This window comes from Lissotriton vulgaris, chromosome 6 (assembly GCF_964263255.1).
Source record: "Lissotriton vulgaris chromosome 6, aLisVul1.2, whole genome shotgun sequence".
Lineage (NCBI taxonomy): Eukaryota > Metazoa > Chordata > Amphibia > Caudata > Salamandridae > Lissotriton > Lissotriton vulgaris.
This window is the reverse complement of record NC_141694.1, coordinates 1,625,415,652-1,625,432,980: the sequence shown is the minus strand read 5'-3', so window position 1 is coordinate 1,625,432,980 and position 17,329 is coordinate 1,625,415,652. Positions and strand designations below refer to the sequence as shown.

The window sequence follows — 17,329 nt, the reverse complement described above, 5'->3', positions numbered from 1 at the left end:
TAAGTACCCATGGCCTTGGCCACTATGATGGCCTCACCATAGCTGCTGTGGGCCATTCTAGGAGGAGGGAGGCCTCTGACCCTGGTCTCAGGCCTACGCTTTCCCCACAGCTCCGCTCCACCTGCCCCCTCCGGCGAGGTGTTCGAGACCGCTGTCAGCACATTCCTCCGTGTGTGCTCTGCCTGATTCCGCCTCCTTGCTGCGCCCATAATTTGCTGGTACTGTCTGTGTTTTTATTTTATTTTTTCTTTCAGTGTTTTTGCCTCATGGTCAGTATCATTGTTAGTTATCCAGTATTGGGGTATCTTTCATAGATTCACATGCCTGAATCATTCCCCGTCGCCGAGGTGGGAGTCCCACGGTATATAAAAAAGCAGTGCCAAAAGTAAATTACAGCAGTAGGCTCTATGAGAAAGGCCTGAGGCCTAGATTGTAGTAGCCTATCTACCTCATTATGCTAAAAAGACCAAAGTCTTTGTTCCAACCAATCAGCTCACAGCACCCTCTAGAACCCTCTCTGCAGAGCCAGTTCTCCTCAGATTTTCACCGCACGTCATGTGGAAGGGAGTCTCCCTGAGTCTCTACTCAGTTTCTTCTCTACTTCAGGATGTCTGACAAAAAGGCTTTATTTAAACCTTGCAGAACATGTCACAAGAAAAGGGTCCATGTTGATGATCAACATAAGGACTGCATTTATTGCCTTCATCAAAAACATGAGGCAAAAAATTGTAAGATCTGCCGCACCTTCCTTTCCAAGACCTTGAGGGATAGGGAGGCCAGAGTCCTCTTATGGCTCAAATCATCTTCAACTGATGATGAAGACAGAGCTTCAACATCAAGTAAGAGAGCTAGATCGCAGGGGGATTATCCAAGTGAGGGGAGAAAGCATGTTAAATCCTCCCACTCCACTTCGGGCTCTTCACAGAGATCTTCATCTTCTCTCCCTGAAGCCCTAGCTCTCAAGAAATCTACAAAGAAAACTGTGAGTAAGACCTCTTCTGTCTCCTCACCTGTGACTACCATCTCATCTTCTGCTCCTTCGTCTACGGCTATGATTTCCACCACAGCCTTCCCCTCTCCTATCCTGTAAACTAGGATCTCCATTGTGACAAAAAGAACCATCGTCGACGATCCGTCGACGACAGTCTCATCATCGAAGAAGCACTCGTCGAAGGCACCATCGAAGCCCTCGTCGACAGTCATTTACGATACCGTCGCTGAGCGTCTCGTCAACGAAGAAGCAAAGTCAGTCGACGATGAGCCCATCAATGAAGTCGACGACGAGTCCGTCGACGGTGGTCCTGTCGATGTTGATTCCGTCGACGGTAGTCCCGTCGACGTCGAGTCCGTCGACGGTGGCCCTCCAGCAAGACTAATAGCTGTTGCTACAGCAAAGCCTCCAACCGCTATACAGGCTTTTTCTACGCCACTTTCTTCTAAAACTTTTCAATTAATATCGTACCAGCGGCAAGAAGGTGCTTACATCTTGCCACTTACGCCCTCCCATCTCTTAGAGACTTATGCTCATGAAGAGGAGGATGATTTTGAGGATGATGACAATGAGGGAGCTTTTGGGATAGCTCACCATCCTTCAGAATTAAACATTAAGTGCCAGGATGATGAGGAGGGTGAAGACTATTCAGAACATTACTATCAGGAGGACATTGTAGTGCCTCATCAGACAGAATACCAAAGGCGATCTCGTCCTTCGGAATCCAGCCATCTGCCACCGAGCCTTATACAGGATTTACAGGCCATGCTGGCAGACTATAAACAACGTTTTCCGCCGCAGCAGGTCGTGCCTCCACCCCAACCTGCAGTTCCGGTTCCTCAACCTGAGATTCCACCACCTAGGTCTCCGGTAACGGAACTACCTCAACCTGATGTGCCTACGCACACCCCGGATACTTCTTCGGATGAAGAAGTAGAGGAGGGCGAGGTACCAGATAATCCTCCGTTAGATCCGTGGGATACTTACGTTATTCCCATGCCGCCTCCAACAACTCCACAACCTTCTGACTCACCACCTGAAGACACAGGTGGCTTCCATAATCTTATGCAGCGAGCTGCAACTAGATTTCAACTACCGGTGACAGTGGAACAGACAGAATGTTTTTTCATGATTTTAAAGAGGAAACTAGGAAGGTGTCAAGAGCCATTCCTATTATAGATTATATCTGGAAAGAAGGAGTCAAAGCGATGAAAAATCCTGCTTCTGTGCCGGCCGTGTTACCAAGGATTGATAAAAAATATCATGTCCTCTCAATAGTCCTTCATGCCTCATTGGACACCCGCGGCCGGATTCAGTCATCTCGCAGGCCGCGCAGCAAAGATCGAAAAACCCAGACACCCCCATCACAACACTACCGGATAAGGAGGGGCGTCATTTGGACCTTATCGGTAAAAAAAATTTCACCATGGCTGCTGCCTCGATCAGAGCTGCAAATTCTTTGGCGATTATAGGGCCCTATGATCGCCAAATGTGGTCAGAGATGGCTGCTATGATTAATCTAGTTCCAGAGGATAAAAGGAAAGAGGCACGCAAGATCTTAATGGAGGGGGAACGTGCAGCTTCAGAAACCATCGACTGCGCTTTGGTTATTGCAAATACAAACTTTAGACAACTGGCAGGAGCTGCAGTTCTCAGACGACAGGGCTGACTAAAGGCTACTACCTTTAGGCCCGAGGTCCAACTAAAAATCTTGGACATGGCTTATGACGGAGAGGCTCTATTTGGAAAACACATCGACGACGCTCTCCAAGCAATCAAGACGGACACTGACACCGCAAGATCCCTAGGTTCATTACAATATAAGAGAGGATCTTTTAGAGGTGCTAGAGGACGTGGATACTCCTCTAGAGGAAGTTACTACCAACAAGGCAGACAATATCAGCCTCAGTACCGGCAAAATTATCAGTCTTCTTATCGCCAGTCCGGAACAGCTAGTTTCTCTCGCCAAGGCGGACGAAAGCACACAAACAATCAGGGGCGAGACACTCGCAGAAAACAGTGAGATCAGCCGGGCGCCAACCTTATTTCCTTCCCTCCCTGTGGGCGCGAAGATAAATGCCTTTCAAAAACAGTGGCAGCGGATTACATCCGATCAGTGGGAGCTGGACTTAGTTCAACATGGACATATTATTATTATTATTATTATTATTATTATGTTCTTATATAGCGCCTGATTCAATCCCCGAAGGGGTATCTCCGCGCTTGCCTTGGGAACCCGTCCTGGCTTTTCCCTGTGAGATAGCCCCTACAGGGCATCCCCAAGGTGAAAGCCAGGCATCCCGCCGCGGGGGGGGGCTGTTGTGGAGATTAAGCAAGCTTAATGCCCAGAGTTGCAGAGTGTGAACCAATGATTAGGTCAGGCACCGAAGCGAGAATTATCGAGTCCATGGACATTTGAGCTCAAGACCCTGCTGTGTCGGGAATTGAACCCTGGTCCCGGGTCTGACCTCTGCTTTAGGGTCTGCCTGCTCTAACCAGTGAGCCACACTTTTCCACATACCCTGGAGGTTGTTACCAAACCACCAATAACTCCACACAGGGGTCCCCCTCCCCCTCGCCTTCACTTATTGTTCAAGGAAGTTCACTAAATGCTCCTCAAGAACACTATAGAAAAAGTCCCAGTTCATCAGAGGTGGAAAGGCTTCTATTCCCGGTTTTTCCTCATAAAAAAGAAATCAGGGGAATGGCGACCGATCTTGGACCTGCGCAATCTAAACAGATATCTCAAGAAGCAGGCTTTCCGCATGGTCACTCTTTCAGAAATTCTAAGTTGCCTAAACAAGGGAGATTTTATGGTCTCTTTGGACATGGAAGACGCTTACTTTCACATCCCAATTCACCCAAAACATCGAAGGTATCTCCGTTTCACTGTGGCTGGCGCCCATTATCAGTTCAAAGTACTCCCATTTGGCCTCAAGTCGGCTCCAAGGATCTTTACGAAGTGCCTGGCTCCGGTAGCGGCAGCACTACGCTAGTCAGGGATCCAGGTTTTCCCATACTTGGACGACTGGCTAGTCAAAGGTCCATCAAAGTGCAGAGTACGGAACGACATAGCAGAGTGTCGCAATCTCTTTGCATCCCTAGGTCTCACTGTTAACGAAAGCAAATCTCAAACTCTTCCGAAAAGAGTCCTGCTTTTCCTAGGGGCTCGCCTGGACACGAAACAATGCAAGGCATTCTTGTCTCAAGAAAGACTGCTCCGTCTACAGACATTGGCCATAAAACTGTAAAAAAGAAAGTCACTTTCTGTTCGCCTGTTTGCTTCACTTATGGGAATGTGTTTGTCGGCCATAAATCTCATTCCACTGGTACATCTCAAAATGCGGCCTCTACAGGAGGAGCTACATCTCCAGTGGCAACAAGCGACAGGTTCCTTCGAGGACATCATCAAAGTCACACCATGCATGGTAGATGCTCTTCAATGGTGGATGCAACTGCACTATTTAAAACAAGGACTCACATTCTTACAAACTCCTCCGGACTTCGTTCTAACAACAGATGCGTTCATGGAGGGCTGGGGAGGTCATCTCCAGGACTTGCAAGTACAGGGCAAATGGTCCCAGAAATACACACAATGTCACATCAGCAGTCTAGAGTTGAGAGCCATCTTTCTATCCCTTCAAGCGTTTCCTTCCCAGAATCGCAGGGTCTTCAGTCCTGGTCAGAACGGACAATACATCAGCATGTTTTATGTAAACAAGCAGGGAGGGACAAGTTCAGCTACGCTCTCAAAGGAGGCTGATGAGTTATTGGAATGGCTGACACTTCACAACATAACTTTCAAAGCGGAACATGTCAAGGGCCTCCACAATACCCTAGCAGACAAACTCAGCAGATCCTTGTCGGATTGCCACGAGGGGGAGCTGGACAACACTCAATTGACCAAGGTGTTTCAGACTTGAGGAGCCCAGAGCACATTAAAGACTTATCGTCTCAAATGGAAGCAATTCTGCTCCTGGTGTACTTCAAATGCTTTACACCCTATTGAAGCTCCAGTAGAAAAAAATTCTACTGGCTCGTTCTGGTCTTTCTTTCTCTTCGATAAAGGTCCATCTAGCCGCTCTATCCAGATTCAGGAAGGTGACTGACATTCCCTCACTATGTTCTTCATCGCTGATAAAACAGTTCATGAGAGGTCTTTTCGGGACTTATCCTCCGGTTAAACCTTCACCACCGGAATGGGAACTCAACACGGTCCTTTCACAACTGATGAAGCACCCGTTCGAGCCGATTCACAAAGCAGACGTCAAGTACCTGACATGGAAGGTCTCCTTGCTTTTAGCCCTAACTTCTGCCAGAAGAGTGGGAGAAATTCAGGCTTTCACTATAAAGTAACCTTCCTTACATTTCTCTCAAGAGTGTGTCACTCTTCAAACGAATCCAACTTTCATACAGAGGGGCCTTCTCAGTTCCATCTAAACGAACGAGTGAAATTGTGAGTTTTCTTCCCAAATCCTACAACCCCGGCGGAAAGAACACTGCATTCTTTGGACATTAAACGATGTTTGAAGTTTTATCTTCAAAGAACAAAAAGCTTCAGGAAATCAGATCAGTTGTTTGTGGCTTATGGCCAAGCTACACTGGGAAAAGCGGGCACTAAAGCCACAATTTCCAGGTGGATAGCCGCCGCGATCCATTTTTGCCACATCAAATCCAACCGGCCATTACAAAGAACTGTCAGGTCGCACTCTACAAGAGCTGTGGCAGCGTCTACAGCACTGTTTGCAGGAGTGACGCTAGAGAATATCTGCCGTGCTGCGACATGGAAGAATGTCCACACGTTTTCAAGACATTACTGCCTGCAATCAGCAAATCAACATAATGCGGCAGTTGGTCAAGCGGTTTTATGTCACCTGTTTCCATAAGAACAGATACAGGTAACCAATGTTTTATTCATCTTATAATAAGTCTATGCCTTTCAATATTTCTGTAAAGGTTAAAGATGTACATGTTTTACAGATTACTTGCTTCTTTTGTACTGATATTACTTTTTCTGTTTAATATTATATGACTGCTCTTTAGCATTAGTCATGTTTTTCATTGATAATGTATTTACTTGGATATTTGGATATTTGGAGGGGTATTTGTAGAGCGCGGCGTTCGCTCCGGAAGGAGCATCATGGCGCTGTAAGTCCTTGAACCAGGTCGCAGAGTGATGGAAGGAGGGGACTAGATGGCCGCTTTTGTCCAGTCATCAGGAAGATTGAAAATCCAGGTTTTGAGGAGCTTCCTGAATGGCTTCTCAAGAGTCTGAAGTCTGAGATGTCTAGGCATGCTGTTCCAGGCTCTAATAGCTAAGGTGGTGAGGGTTTTTCCGCCTTTAGACTTCAGATTGAACTTGGTGGGGGTCATGAGGTTTTCGTGAGAAGATCGGAGGGTGCGACTCGGATTATAATGAGGGAAGCGTCTGGACAAATAGGAGGGACCGGATTTGTTAAAGCCATGAAAAGCTATGGTGAGAATTTTGAAGAGTATTCTCTTGTGCAAGGGGAGCCAATGCAGGGTTTTAAGGGCTGCAGAGATTGATGATTTGCGTGGGAGTTTTAAGACAAGGCGGGCAGCGGTGTGCAGAATACTTTGAAGTTTCGAGAGAGTAGACTTTTTAGTCCCTGCCAGAAGGCCATTACAGTAGTCTACTCGAGAGAGTATAAGGGCTACCGCCACGGTCTTTCTAGAGTCTAGGGGGAGAAATTCAAAGAACTTTCTCAGGGACTTGATTATGCCGAAGCATCTTCCTGCTACGGTCGAGACATGGAGATCGAAAGAGAGGTCGGAATCGAAGAGGACCCCGAGGTTTCTGGCCGACGAGACCGTCTGAGGGGGAGCTGCGGAGTTGTCAGGCCACCATAGGGCAGGGCAGAAAGAGGCATTGTTTCCAATGGGGAGGATCTCGGTTTTATTTGAGTTGCAGCGGAGGTGATTGGCGTCCATCCACTGAAAGACAGCTGTAAGGCAGTGTTTAAAATTGAGCTCTGCCTTGTTGGAATTGTCGTCTAGGGGGATGATAAGTTGAGTATCGTCGGCGTAGGAGGTAACGGTTATGCCGAACGATTCTATGAGGGTGATACTTCACTATTGTTGGTTGTTAAATATATGTTTATGGGAGTGTATCACAATAAGTCTCCCACCATCCGCAACCGACTTTTGTCTGGCATACTGCTTGCTATTCTGATTCAGGCATGTGAATCTATGAAAGATACCCCAATACAGGATAAGAAAACAAGTTACTTACCTGTAACTTTAGTTATCCAGTATTGGTATCTTTCATAGATTCACATGCACCCACCCTCCTCCCCGGAGAGTCAGTTCTCTAATTTTTGGGATACTCATTCCCACTTGTGCGAACGAAAATCTGAGGAGAACTAGCTCTGCAGAGAGGGTTCTAGAGGGTGCTGTGAGCTGATTGGTTGGAACAAAGACTTTGGTCTTTTTAGCATAATGAGGTAGATAGGCTACTACAATCTAGGCCTCAAGCCTTTCTCATAGGGCCTACTACTGTAATTTACTTTTGGCACTGCTTTTTTATATACCGTGGGACTCCCACCTCGGCGACGGGGAATGATTCAGGCATGTGAATCTATGAAAGATACCAATACTGGATAACTGAAGTTTCAGGTAAGTAACTTGTTTTCTTCAGCCTCATTGTCAGTGCCATTGTTAGTTCAGTGTTGTTTCCCATTCAGCGCTGTTTCCTATTCTCGTGCCAGACTCTCCCCGCTCCCTCCCTGCCGCTGCTGCCCCTGCGGAGTCGCCACCCTGTACAAGCATGCCTGCTCCCCGCCTCCCAGCTGGCGTCCCTCCCCCGCCCCTACTTAATGGTGGCTGCTGCGTGGTCGTGCCACTGGCATGCTGAAGGCGTGTTGAAGGCGTGCCAAAGGCAAGCCCGTCTGCACCCGTCCACGTCCCGACCTCGACCTGCGCTAGGGACCCTGCATCTCAACTCCCCCCTTATAGCACAGCCGCCCACAGTGAAAACACTATTTGATGGTGGTCAGTCCAAACCATCGAGCCACTGTGGGACACTCAGCTAGCTGAATGTTGGTAAGCACAGGGTCAAGCAAGTATCCTGCCTTGTGTGTAGGTCCACAGACCAATTGATTTAATTGGCAAGCAGCCAATTCTTTCAAGAAATTGTAAATATCAGGGTCCGAGTTAGATTCCAGGTGTAAATTCAGATCACCTACAATAGTAAAGTTGGCAGACTGTAGGGCCAGGCTACTCACTACGTTAATGAGTCCCTCTCTAGAGGTTTGTGAGACTCCGGTGGGCGATAGATCAATAAGCCCGAGACCATAAAATTACTCGAAAGAGCAATTTTAACAAGCATTTGCAATGCAATAGGTCTCGCATTAGGAAAGTTTGAGCTATTGGTCTTGTAAATGACAAATTTTTTATTTATGTGTTGGTTTTGAAAATAGCGAAATTAATAGCTTTGTCATTTGCAATGCCAATACTTTTATCTTTTGCAGATGTGACACCTATAGCATTTGTAATGCAACATGTTTTGTATTTACGTGACTTAGATGTATTGATATTACAAATAAAAATGGCTTTTAATTTTTTAAAATAATTAATACTTAAATAAAAGTTATTGTAATTTATAATGGCAATAGCTTAAAATTTTGTATATAACTTTTGTGAAGATTATGTTCAGTGTATTTTATTGTGACGAAAATCCAAGAACAGAAGTGAAATATTAACATCTTTTTGTGACATTTGTAATAAAGCTTGAAACATTGAGAGAACATATTTGAACCAGTTGTTGTTGAATGGTTGCACAGATTGATACTGTGGTGGCGCTGAGTGATGTTGTGGTAGCGACGAGTGATGCTGTGGCGTTCAGTGATGCTGTCGTAGCGCATAGTGATGTTGTGGTGCCCCTGAGTGATGCTGTGGTGCCCCTGAGTGATGCTGTGGTGGTTTGATAGATGATTCAGAAAAGGGGGTGGTGATGAACAGAGTGTCTGAATTAAGCAGACCACTCTTACCCAGTCCAAAGATCAGGGCTTGGTCCATCACCGTTATTTATCTCACTGCACCATCCCAGCTCAGAACCTGGCTATATGCAAATCAGTCTGTCCCTGGCCCAGTGCATCATGGGAACAGGGCAAACTAAACTACAAAGCCAATTCTTCACCAGAAAGGAGACAAGCTACCGGGGACCGGTTTCTGGCATTTCAGCCGTCTTCGGCCCGGCTTGCTTGAATCCTGATGGTGCAGTGAGAAAGGGACTCATGTCTGAGTATACCCTGCCACACCTACAGTGGCCAAAAATGATTCAGAAAAGGGGGTGGTGATGAACAGAGTGTCTGAATTAAGCAGACCACTCTTACCCAGTCCAAAGATCAGGGCTTGATCCATCACCGTTATTTATCTCACTGCACCATCCCAGCTCAGAACCTGGCTATATGCAAATCAGTCTGTCCCTGGCCCAGTGCATCATGGGAACAGGGCAGACTAAACTACCAAGCCAATTCTTCACCAGAAAGGAGACAAGCTACCGGGGACCGGTTTCTGGCATTTCAGCCGTCTTCGGCCCGGCTTGCTTGAATCCTGATGGTGCAGTGAGAAAGGGACTCATGTCTGAGTATACCCTGCCACACCTATAGTGGCCAAAAACGATTCAGAAAAGGGGGTGGTGATGAACAGAGTGTCTGAATTAAGCAGACCACTCTTACCCAGTCCAAAGATCAGGGCTTGATCCATCACCGTTATTTATCTCACTGCACCATCCCAGCTCAGAACCTGGCTATATGCAAATCAGTCTGTCCCTGGCCCAGTGCATCATGGGAACAGGGCAGACTAAACTACCAAGCCAATTCTTCACCAGAAAGGAGACAAGCTACCGGGGACCGGTTTCTGGCATTTCAGCCGTCTTCGGCCCGGCTTGCTTGAATCCTGATGGTGCAGTGAGAAAGGGGCTCATGTCTGAGTATACCCTGCCACACCTATAGTGGCCAAAAACGATTCAGAAAAGGGGGTGGTTTGATAGATAGCTAGAGGGAGGGCGATAGATAGCTAGAGGGAGGGTGATAGATAAGGTGAGGGCGATAGATAGATAGAGTGAGGGCGATAGATAGATAAGGTGAGGGCGATAGAGTGAGGGCGGTAGATAGAGTGAGGGCAATACATGTGTGTGGTTGTGTGTGTGTGTAGTTGTGTGTGTGGTTGTGGTTGTGTGTGGGTGTGTGGTTGTGGTTGAGTGTGTGGTTGAGTATGTGGTTGAGTGTGTGGTTGAGTGTGTGGTTGTGTGTGGGGTTGTGTGTGTGGGTGATGCATGTGTGTGTGTGGGGTTGTGTGTGTGGGGTTGTGTGTGAGATTGTGTGTGGTGTGGTTGTGCGTGTGTGGTTGTGCGTGTGTGGTTGTGCGTGTGTGGTTGTATGTGTGTGGTTGTATGTGTGTGTGTGTGCATGGTTGTATGTATGTGTGTGTGCGGTTACAGAAGGATGTATGTGGAAGAGAGTAGCAGATCAGTCAGCACAGCAGAAGAGAACAGGGAGTTAAAGAAGGAGGTGGGTGGATGAGAGCAGCAGATCAGCACAGGAGAAGAGAACAGGGAGTTAAAGAAGGAGGTGGGTGGATGAGAGCAGCAGATCAGCACAGGAGAAGAGAACAGGGAGTTAAAGAAGGAGGTGGGTGGATGAGAGCAGCAGATCAGCACAAGAGAAGAGAACAGGGAGGTAAAGAAGGAGGTGGGTGGATGAGAGCAGCAGATCCGCACAGTAGAAGAGAACCGGGAGTTACAGAAGGAGGCGGTGGAAAAGAACAGCAGATCAGTACAGGAGAAGAGAACAGGAAGTTACAGAAGGAGGCGGGGTGAAGAAGAACAGCAGATCAGCACCGAAGAAGAGAAAAGGGAGTTAGAGAAGGAGGTGGATGGAAGAGAGCAAAAAGATCATCACAGGAGAAGGCAACAAGGAGTTAGAGAATGAGGCAGGGTGGAAGAGAAGAGCAGATCAGCACAGGAGAAGAGAACAGGGAGTTAGAGAAGGGAGCGGGTGGAAGAGAGCAGCAGATCAGCACGGGAGAACAGAACAGGGAGTTAAAGAAGGAGGCGGGTGGAAGAGAGTAGCAGATCAGCATAGGAGAAGAGAACAGGGAGTTAAAGAAGGAGGCGGGTGGAAGAGAGCAGCAGATCTGCACAGGAGAAGAGAACAGGGAGTTAAGGAAGGAAGTGGGTGGAGAAGAACATTATATTAGCGCAGGGGAAGAGAACAGGGAGTTAGAGAAGGAGGCGGGGTGAAAGAACAGCAGATCAGCACAGGAGAAGAGAAAAGGGAGTTAGAGAAGGAGGTGGGTGAAAGAACAGCAGATCAGCACGAGAGAAGAGAAAAGGGAGTTAAAGAAGGAGGTGGGTGGATGAGAGCAGCAGATCAGCACAGGAGAAGAGAACAGGGAGTTAAAGAAGGAGGTGGGTGGATGAGAGCAGCAGATCGGCACAGGAGAAGAGAACCGGGAGTTACAGAAGGAGGCGGTGGAAAAGAACAGCAGATCAGTACAGGAGAAGAGAACAGGGAGTTAGAGAAGGAGGCGGGGTGAAGAAGAACAGCAGATCAGCACCGAAGAAGAGAAAAGGGAGTTAGAGAAGGAGGCGGATGGAAGAGAGCAAAAAGATCATCACAGGAGAAGGCAACAAGGAGTTAGAGAATGAGGCGGGGTGGAAGAGAAGAGAAGAGCAGATCAGCACAGGAGAAGAGAACATGGAGTTAGAGAAGGGGCGGGTGGAAGAGAGCAGCAGATCAGCACGGGAGAACAGAACAGGGAGTTAAAGGAGGCGGGTGGAAGAGAGTAGCAGATCAGCATAGGAGAAGAGAACAGGGAGTTAAAGAAGGAGACGGGTGGAAGAGAACAGCAGATCAGCACAGGAGAAAAGAACAGAGTTAAAGAAGGCGGCGGGTGGAAGAGAGCAGCAGATCTGCACAGGAGAAGAGAACAGGGAGTTAAGGATGGAAGCGGGTGGAAGAGAACAGCATATTAATGCAGGAGAAGAGAACAGGGAGTTAGAGAATGAGGCGGGGTGAAAGAGAACAGCAGATGAGCACAGGAGAAGAGAAAAGGGAGTTAGAGAAGGAGGCGGATGGAAGATAGCAGAAAGATCATCACAGGAGAAGAGAAGAGGGAGTTAGAGAATGAGGCGGGAGGAAGAGAACAGCAGATCAGCATGAGAGAAGAGAACAGGGAGTTAGAGAAGGAGGAGGGTGGAAGAGAACAGCAGATCGGCACAGGAGAAGGGAACAGGGAGTTAAAGAAGGAGGTGGGGTGGAAGAGAGCAGCAGATCAACACAGGAGAAGAGAAGAGAACAGGGAGTCAGAGAAGGAGGCAGGGTGGAATAGAGCAGCAGATCTGCAGAAGTTAACAGGGAGTTATAGAAGGAAGCGGGCGGAAGAGAGCAACAGATCAGCACCGGAGAAGAGAAGAGAACAGGGAGTTAAAGAAGGAGGTGAGGTGGAAGAGAGCAGCAGATTAGCACAGCTGAAGAGAACAGGGAGTTAGAGAAGGGGCGGGTGGAAGAGAGCAGCAGATCAGCACGGGCGAACATAACAGGGAGTTAAACAAAGAGGCGGGTGGAAGAGAGCAGCAGATCACCACAGGAGAAGAGAACAGGGAGTTAAGGAAGGGGGCGGGTGGAAGAGAACAGCAGATCAGCACAGGAGAAGAGAACAGGGAGTTAGAGAAGGAGGCGGATAGAAGATAGCAGAAATATCAGCACAGGAGAAGAGAACAGGGAGTTAGAGAAGGAGGCGGGTGGAAGAGAGAAGCAGATCAACACAGGTGAAGAGAACATGGACATAAAGAAAGAGTTGGGGTGGAAGAGAGCAGCAGTTCAGCACAGGAGAAGAGAACAGGGAGTTAAAGAAGGAGGTGGGTCGAAGAGAGCAGCAGATCAGCACAGGAGAAGATAAGAGACCAGGGAGTTAAAGAAGGAGGTGGGGTGGATGAGAGCAGCAGATCAGCACAGGAGAAGAGACCAGGGAGTTAAAGAAGGAGGCGGGTGGAGGAGAATAGCAGATTAGCACAGGAGAAGAGAACAGGGAGTTGGAGAAGGAGGCGGCGTGGAAGAGAGCAGCAGATCAGCACAGCAAAAGAGAACAGGGAGTTAAAGAATAAGGCGAGTGGAAGAGAGCAGCAGATCAGCACAGGAGAAGAGAAGAGAACAGGGAGCTGGAGAAGAAGGCGGGTGGAAGAGAGCAGCAGATCAGCTCGGGAGAAGAGAAGAGAACAGGGAGTTAGAGAAGGAAGCAGGGTGGAATAGAGCAGCAGATCTGCAGAAGTTAACAGGAGTTAAAGAAGGAGGCGGGGTGGACGAGAGCAACAGATCAGCACAGGAGAAGAGAAGAGACCCGGGAGTTAGAGAAGGAGGTGAGGTGGAAGAGAGCAGCAGGTTAGCACAGGAGAAGAGAACAGGGAGTTAAAGAAGGAGGCGAGTGGAAGAGAACAGCAGATCAGCACAGGAAAAGAGAAGAGAACAGGGAGTTAGAGAAGGAGGTGGGTGGAAGAGAGGGAGGGCGATAGATAGAGGGAGGGCGATAGATAGAGGGAGGGCGATAGATAGAGGGAGGCCGATAGAGGGAGGGCGATAGATAGAGGGAGGGCGATAGATAGATAGAGTGAGGGAGGGCGATGGATAGATAGAGTGAGGGAGAGCGATAAATAGAGTGAGTGAGGGCAATAGAGTGAGTGAGGGCAATAGAGTGAGTGAGGGCGATAGAGTGAGTGAGGGCGATAGATTGAGTGAGGGCGATAGAGTGAGTGAGTGAGGGCGATAGAGTGAGTGAGGGCGGTAGAGTGAGTGAGGGCAGTAGAGTGAGTGCGGTAGAGTGGTAGAGTGAGGGCGGTAGAGCGGTAGAGTGAGAGCCGCAGAGTGGTAGAGTGAGGGCCGCAGAGTGGTAGAGTGAGGGCCGCAGAGTGGTAGAGTGAGGGCCGCAGAGTGGTAGAGTGAGGGCGGTAGAGTGGTAGAGTGAGGGCAGTAGAGTGAGGTGGGGAGAGTGAGAGCGGTAGAGTGGTAGAGTGGTGAGGGTGTGTGAGAGGGTGAGGGTGTGTGAGAGTAAGGGTGTGTAAGGGTAAGGGTGTGTGTGAGGGTGAGGGTGTGAGGGTGTGTGGGGGTGTGAGTGGGTGAGGGTGAGGGGGTGTAAGGGAGAGGGAGGGTGAGGGTGAGGACGTGTGAAGGTGAGGGCGTGTGAGGGTGAGGGGGTGCGAGGGTGAGGGTGGGTGAGAGGGTGTGTGAGGGTGAGAGGGTGTGTGAGGGTGAGAGGGTGTGTGAGGTTGTGTGAGGGTGAGGTGGGGTGTGTGAGGGTGAGGGGGTGTGAGGGTGAGGGGGTGGATGAGGGTGAGGGAGGATGAGGAGATGGGTGAGGGGGTGTGAGGGTGAGGGGGTGTGAGGGTGACGGTGTGGGGGAGAGTGAGAGGGTGGGTGAGAGGGTATGTGAGGGTGAGGGGTGTGTGAGGGTGAGGGTGTGTGTGAGGGTGAGGGGGTGTGAGGGTGTGAGGGAGGGTGAGGGGATGTGGGGGTGTGAGGGTGAGTGGGTTGAGGGTGTGAGGGTGAGAGGGTTGTGAGGGTGAGGGGGTGAGGGTGTGTGAGGGTGGAAGAGAACAAGATATTAGCACAGGAGAAGAGAACAGGGAGTTAAAGAAGGAGGCGGGTGGATGAGAGCAGCAGATCAGCACAGGAGAAGAGAAGAGAACAGGAAGTTAGAGAAGGAGGAAGGGTGGAAGAGAGCAGCAGATCAGCACAGGAGAAGAGAAGAGAACAGGGAGTTAAAGATGAAGGCGGTGGAAGAGAACAGCAGATCAGCACGGGAGAAGAGAAGAGAACAGGAAGTTAAGAAGGAGGAGGTAAAAGAGAACAGTGAGTGAGGGCGGTAGAGTGAGTGAGGGCGGTAGAGTGAGGGAGGTAGAGTGGTAGAGTGAGGGCGGTAAAGTGGTAGAGTGAGGGCGGTAGAGTGAGGGCAGTAGAGTGGTAGAGTGAGGGTGGTAGAGTGGTAGAGTGAGGGCGGTAGAGTGAGGGCGGTAGAGTGAGGGCGGTAGAGTGGTAGACTGGTGAGGGTGAAGGTGTGTGAGAGGGTGAGGGTGTGTTAGAGGGTGAGTGTGTGTGAGAGGGTGAGGGTGTGTGCGGGTGAGGATGTGTGTGGGTGTGTGAGGGTGAGGGTGTGTAAGAGTAAGGGTGAGGGTGTGTGAGGGGGTGTGGGGTGTGAGTGAGTGAGGGTGAGGTCGTGTGAGGGTGAGGGCGTGTGAGGGTGAGGGGGTGTGAGGGTGAGGGTGGGTGAGAGGGTGTGTGAGGGTGGGTGAGAGGGTGATTGAGAGGGTGTGTGAGGGGGTGGATGAGGGTGAGGGGGTGTGAGGGTGAGGGGGTGGGTGAGGAAGGGTGAGGAGTTGGATGAGGGTGAGCGGGTGTGAAGGTGAAGGTGAGGGAGAGGGTGGGTGAGCGGGTGAGTGAGGATGAGGGGGTGTGTAAGGGTGAGGGTGTGTGTGAGGGTGAGGGGGTGTGAGGGTGAGGGGGTGAGGGAGGGTGAGGGGATGTGAGGATGAGGGCGTGGGGGAGGGTGAGGGGGTGGGTGAGGGGGTGGGTGAGGGGTGTGTGAGGGTGAGGGGGTGTGAGGGTGAGGGGGTGTGAGGGAGGGTGAGGGGATGTGAGGGTGAGGGTGTGGGGGAGGGTGAGAGGGTGGGTGAGAGGGGGTTTGAGGGTGAGAGGGTGTGAGGGAGGGTGAGGGGATGTGAGGGTGTGGGGGTGTGAGGGTGAGTGGGGTGAGGGGGTGTGAGGGTGAGGGAGGGTGAGAGGGTTGTGAGGGCGAGGTTTACAAATAACAGGCTTATGTAGAGGAAGGTAGCACCCGCAGGGTGGGATTGTTGCACAGTGAGGCGATGCGAGGGGGGCTTCTAAGGGGTAGTAAGCACTTTGCATGCATACCGTACAACCATGAGGGAAGTGGGTAGAAGGTGATGGGGAGAAAAAGATTGAAGTGGGGGTTTGACAGTTGTGCAATTGGCAAGCTGACTGTGGGGACTGGTGGGGTGGGAGAGAGATGATCAGAAGTGGAAAGTGAGGGGTCGAACTAGCAGAGTGATTAGAAAGAAGGGGGGTGGCGGACGGAGATGATGAGACCAAATGGGACTGGGAAGCGAAGATTGTGATTCTGGACATATGGAAATAGGATGAGGGGCAGAATAGGGCGTGCACAGACGCGCTGATGGGGTGGGTGGCAGATGAGACCTAGAGCTAGAAAGTGATGTGGTGTATTGAACGTGCATAGCAGGCAAATGGGAGGACAGAGGCATGAGACGGAGGGGAGGGGAGAAGGGGGTGGGGCAGCAGGCGGCGAGGCGGGGACAGGTAGAGAGTCACTCGGGCAGAAGGAGAGTTAAGAGGATGGAACAATGGGGGCAGAGAGCCATGGAAAGGGCGGAGAAGGAGAAAAAGAGAAAACTCCCGCTTGGATATCAGTTAAAAGGAGAGGAATGAGCGGGAGAGAGTGAGCTCAGGGGGCGGAAGAAACGTCTGCAGAGGAAAAGAGACATGAGAGAGATGCACAGAGACAAAGGGGATGAGAGGAAAGGGCGTACAGGGGAGACAGAATTGGATGTGGGAAGAGAAGCGACAAAGAACAGGACACATGGGTGGGAGATCGAAAGCAGCAAAGAAGGCGGGTAGCAGGCAAATGGTGGTATGCAATGTGCAGGGGAGTGCGGGGGAGCAGCAGCCTTTGAAGTCTGATGCCGAGGCACAGACAAATGGTGGTGCGCGATGTGCACACTGGGGGCGGGGGAGCGGCAGCCTTTGAAGTCTGATGCGAGGTACAGACAAATGGTGGTGTGACGTGGCTGGCGATGACGTGCACACGCATAGCTCACATGAACTGTGCGTGATCCGCAAGTTTGGTAGAGTTTTTGAAGTGATTACTATAATTCTCGCCTATCTATCCCTGTGGGATAGAATAGTCGAGGCCTAAAAAACGGAGGATGGGGGTGAGAGTTTAGGATTAAATGAGTTTATACTGGTTGCGATTTTTTAAAACAGCAGTCCTGGCACCAAGGCCAAAAATTGTATGGGTAGGGCAGGGGTACTCATAGTACGGCCCGCGGGCCAGTGGCGGCCCGGCAAGCCTTCCCTGGCGGCCCGCGGACCCCCGAGACATCATACCTGTGTTTCCCGAGTTTTTTTTTTTAAAGTGTCTGCAGCAGCGAGAGAGACTCTTGCTGCTTTGTGGGGGCTGCCGGCGGGCGATCCTAGGAATGGCCAGAGTAAAGCTGCAGGGGCCTAAGGAGAGGTGAAATACAAAGGCATCATTAACATGCAAATTGTCTTTTAATGACCTGTGAAG

At 50.0% G+C, this 17,329-nt stretch overlaps 1 protein-coding gene across 1 annotated transcript in view; it reads left to right on the top strand.

Moving 5' to 3' along the window:
* The window catches only part of CAMKMT (calmodulin-lysine N-methyltransferase), a 469,006-nt gene that overhangs the window by 128,981 nt on the left and 322,696 nt on the right, over positions 1-17,329 (top strand). The window contains exon 3 of the mRNA XM_086927794.1: positions 510-528. Coding sequence (XP_086783920.1) covers positions 510-528 — 19 coding nt within the window. The remainder of the gene's footprint in view (positions 1-509; positions 529-17,329) is intronic.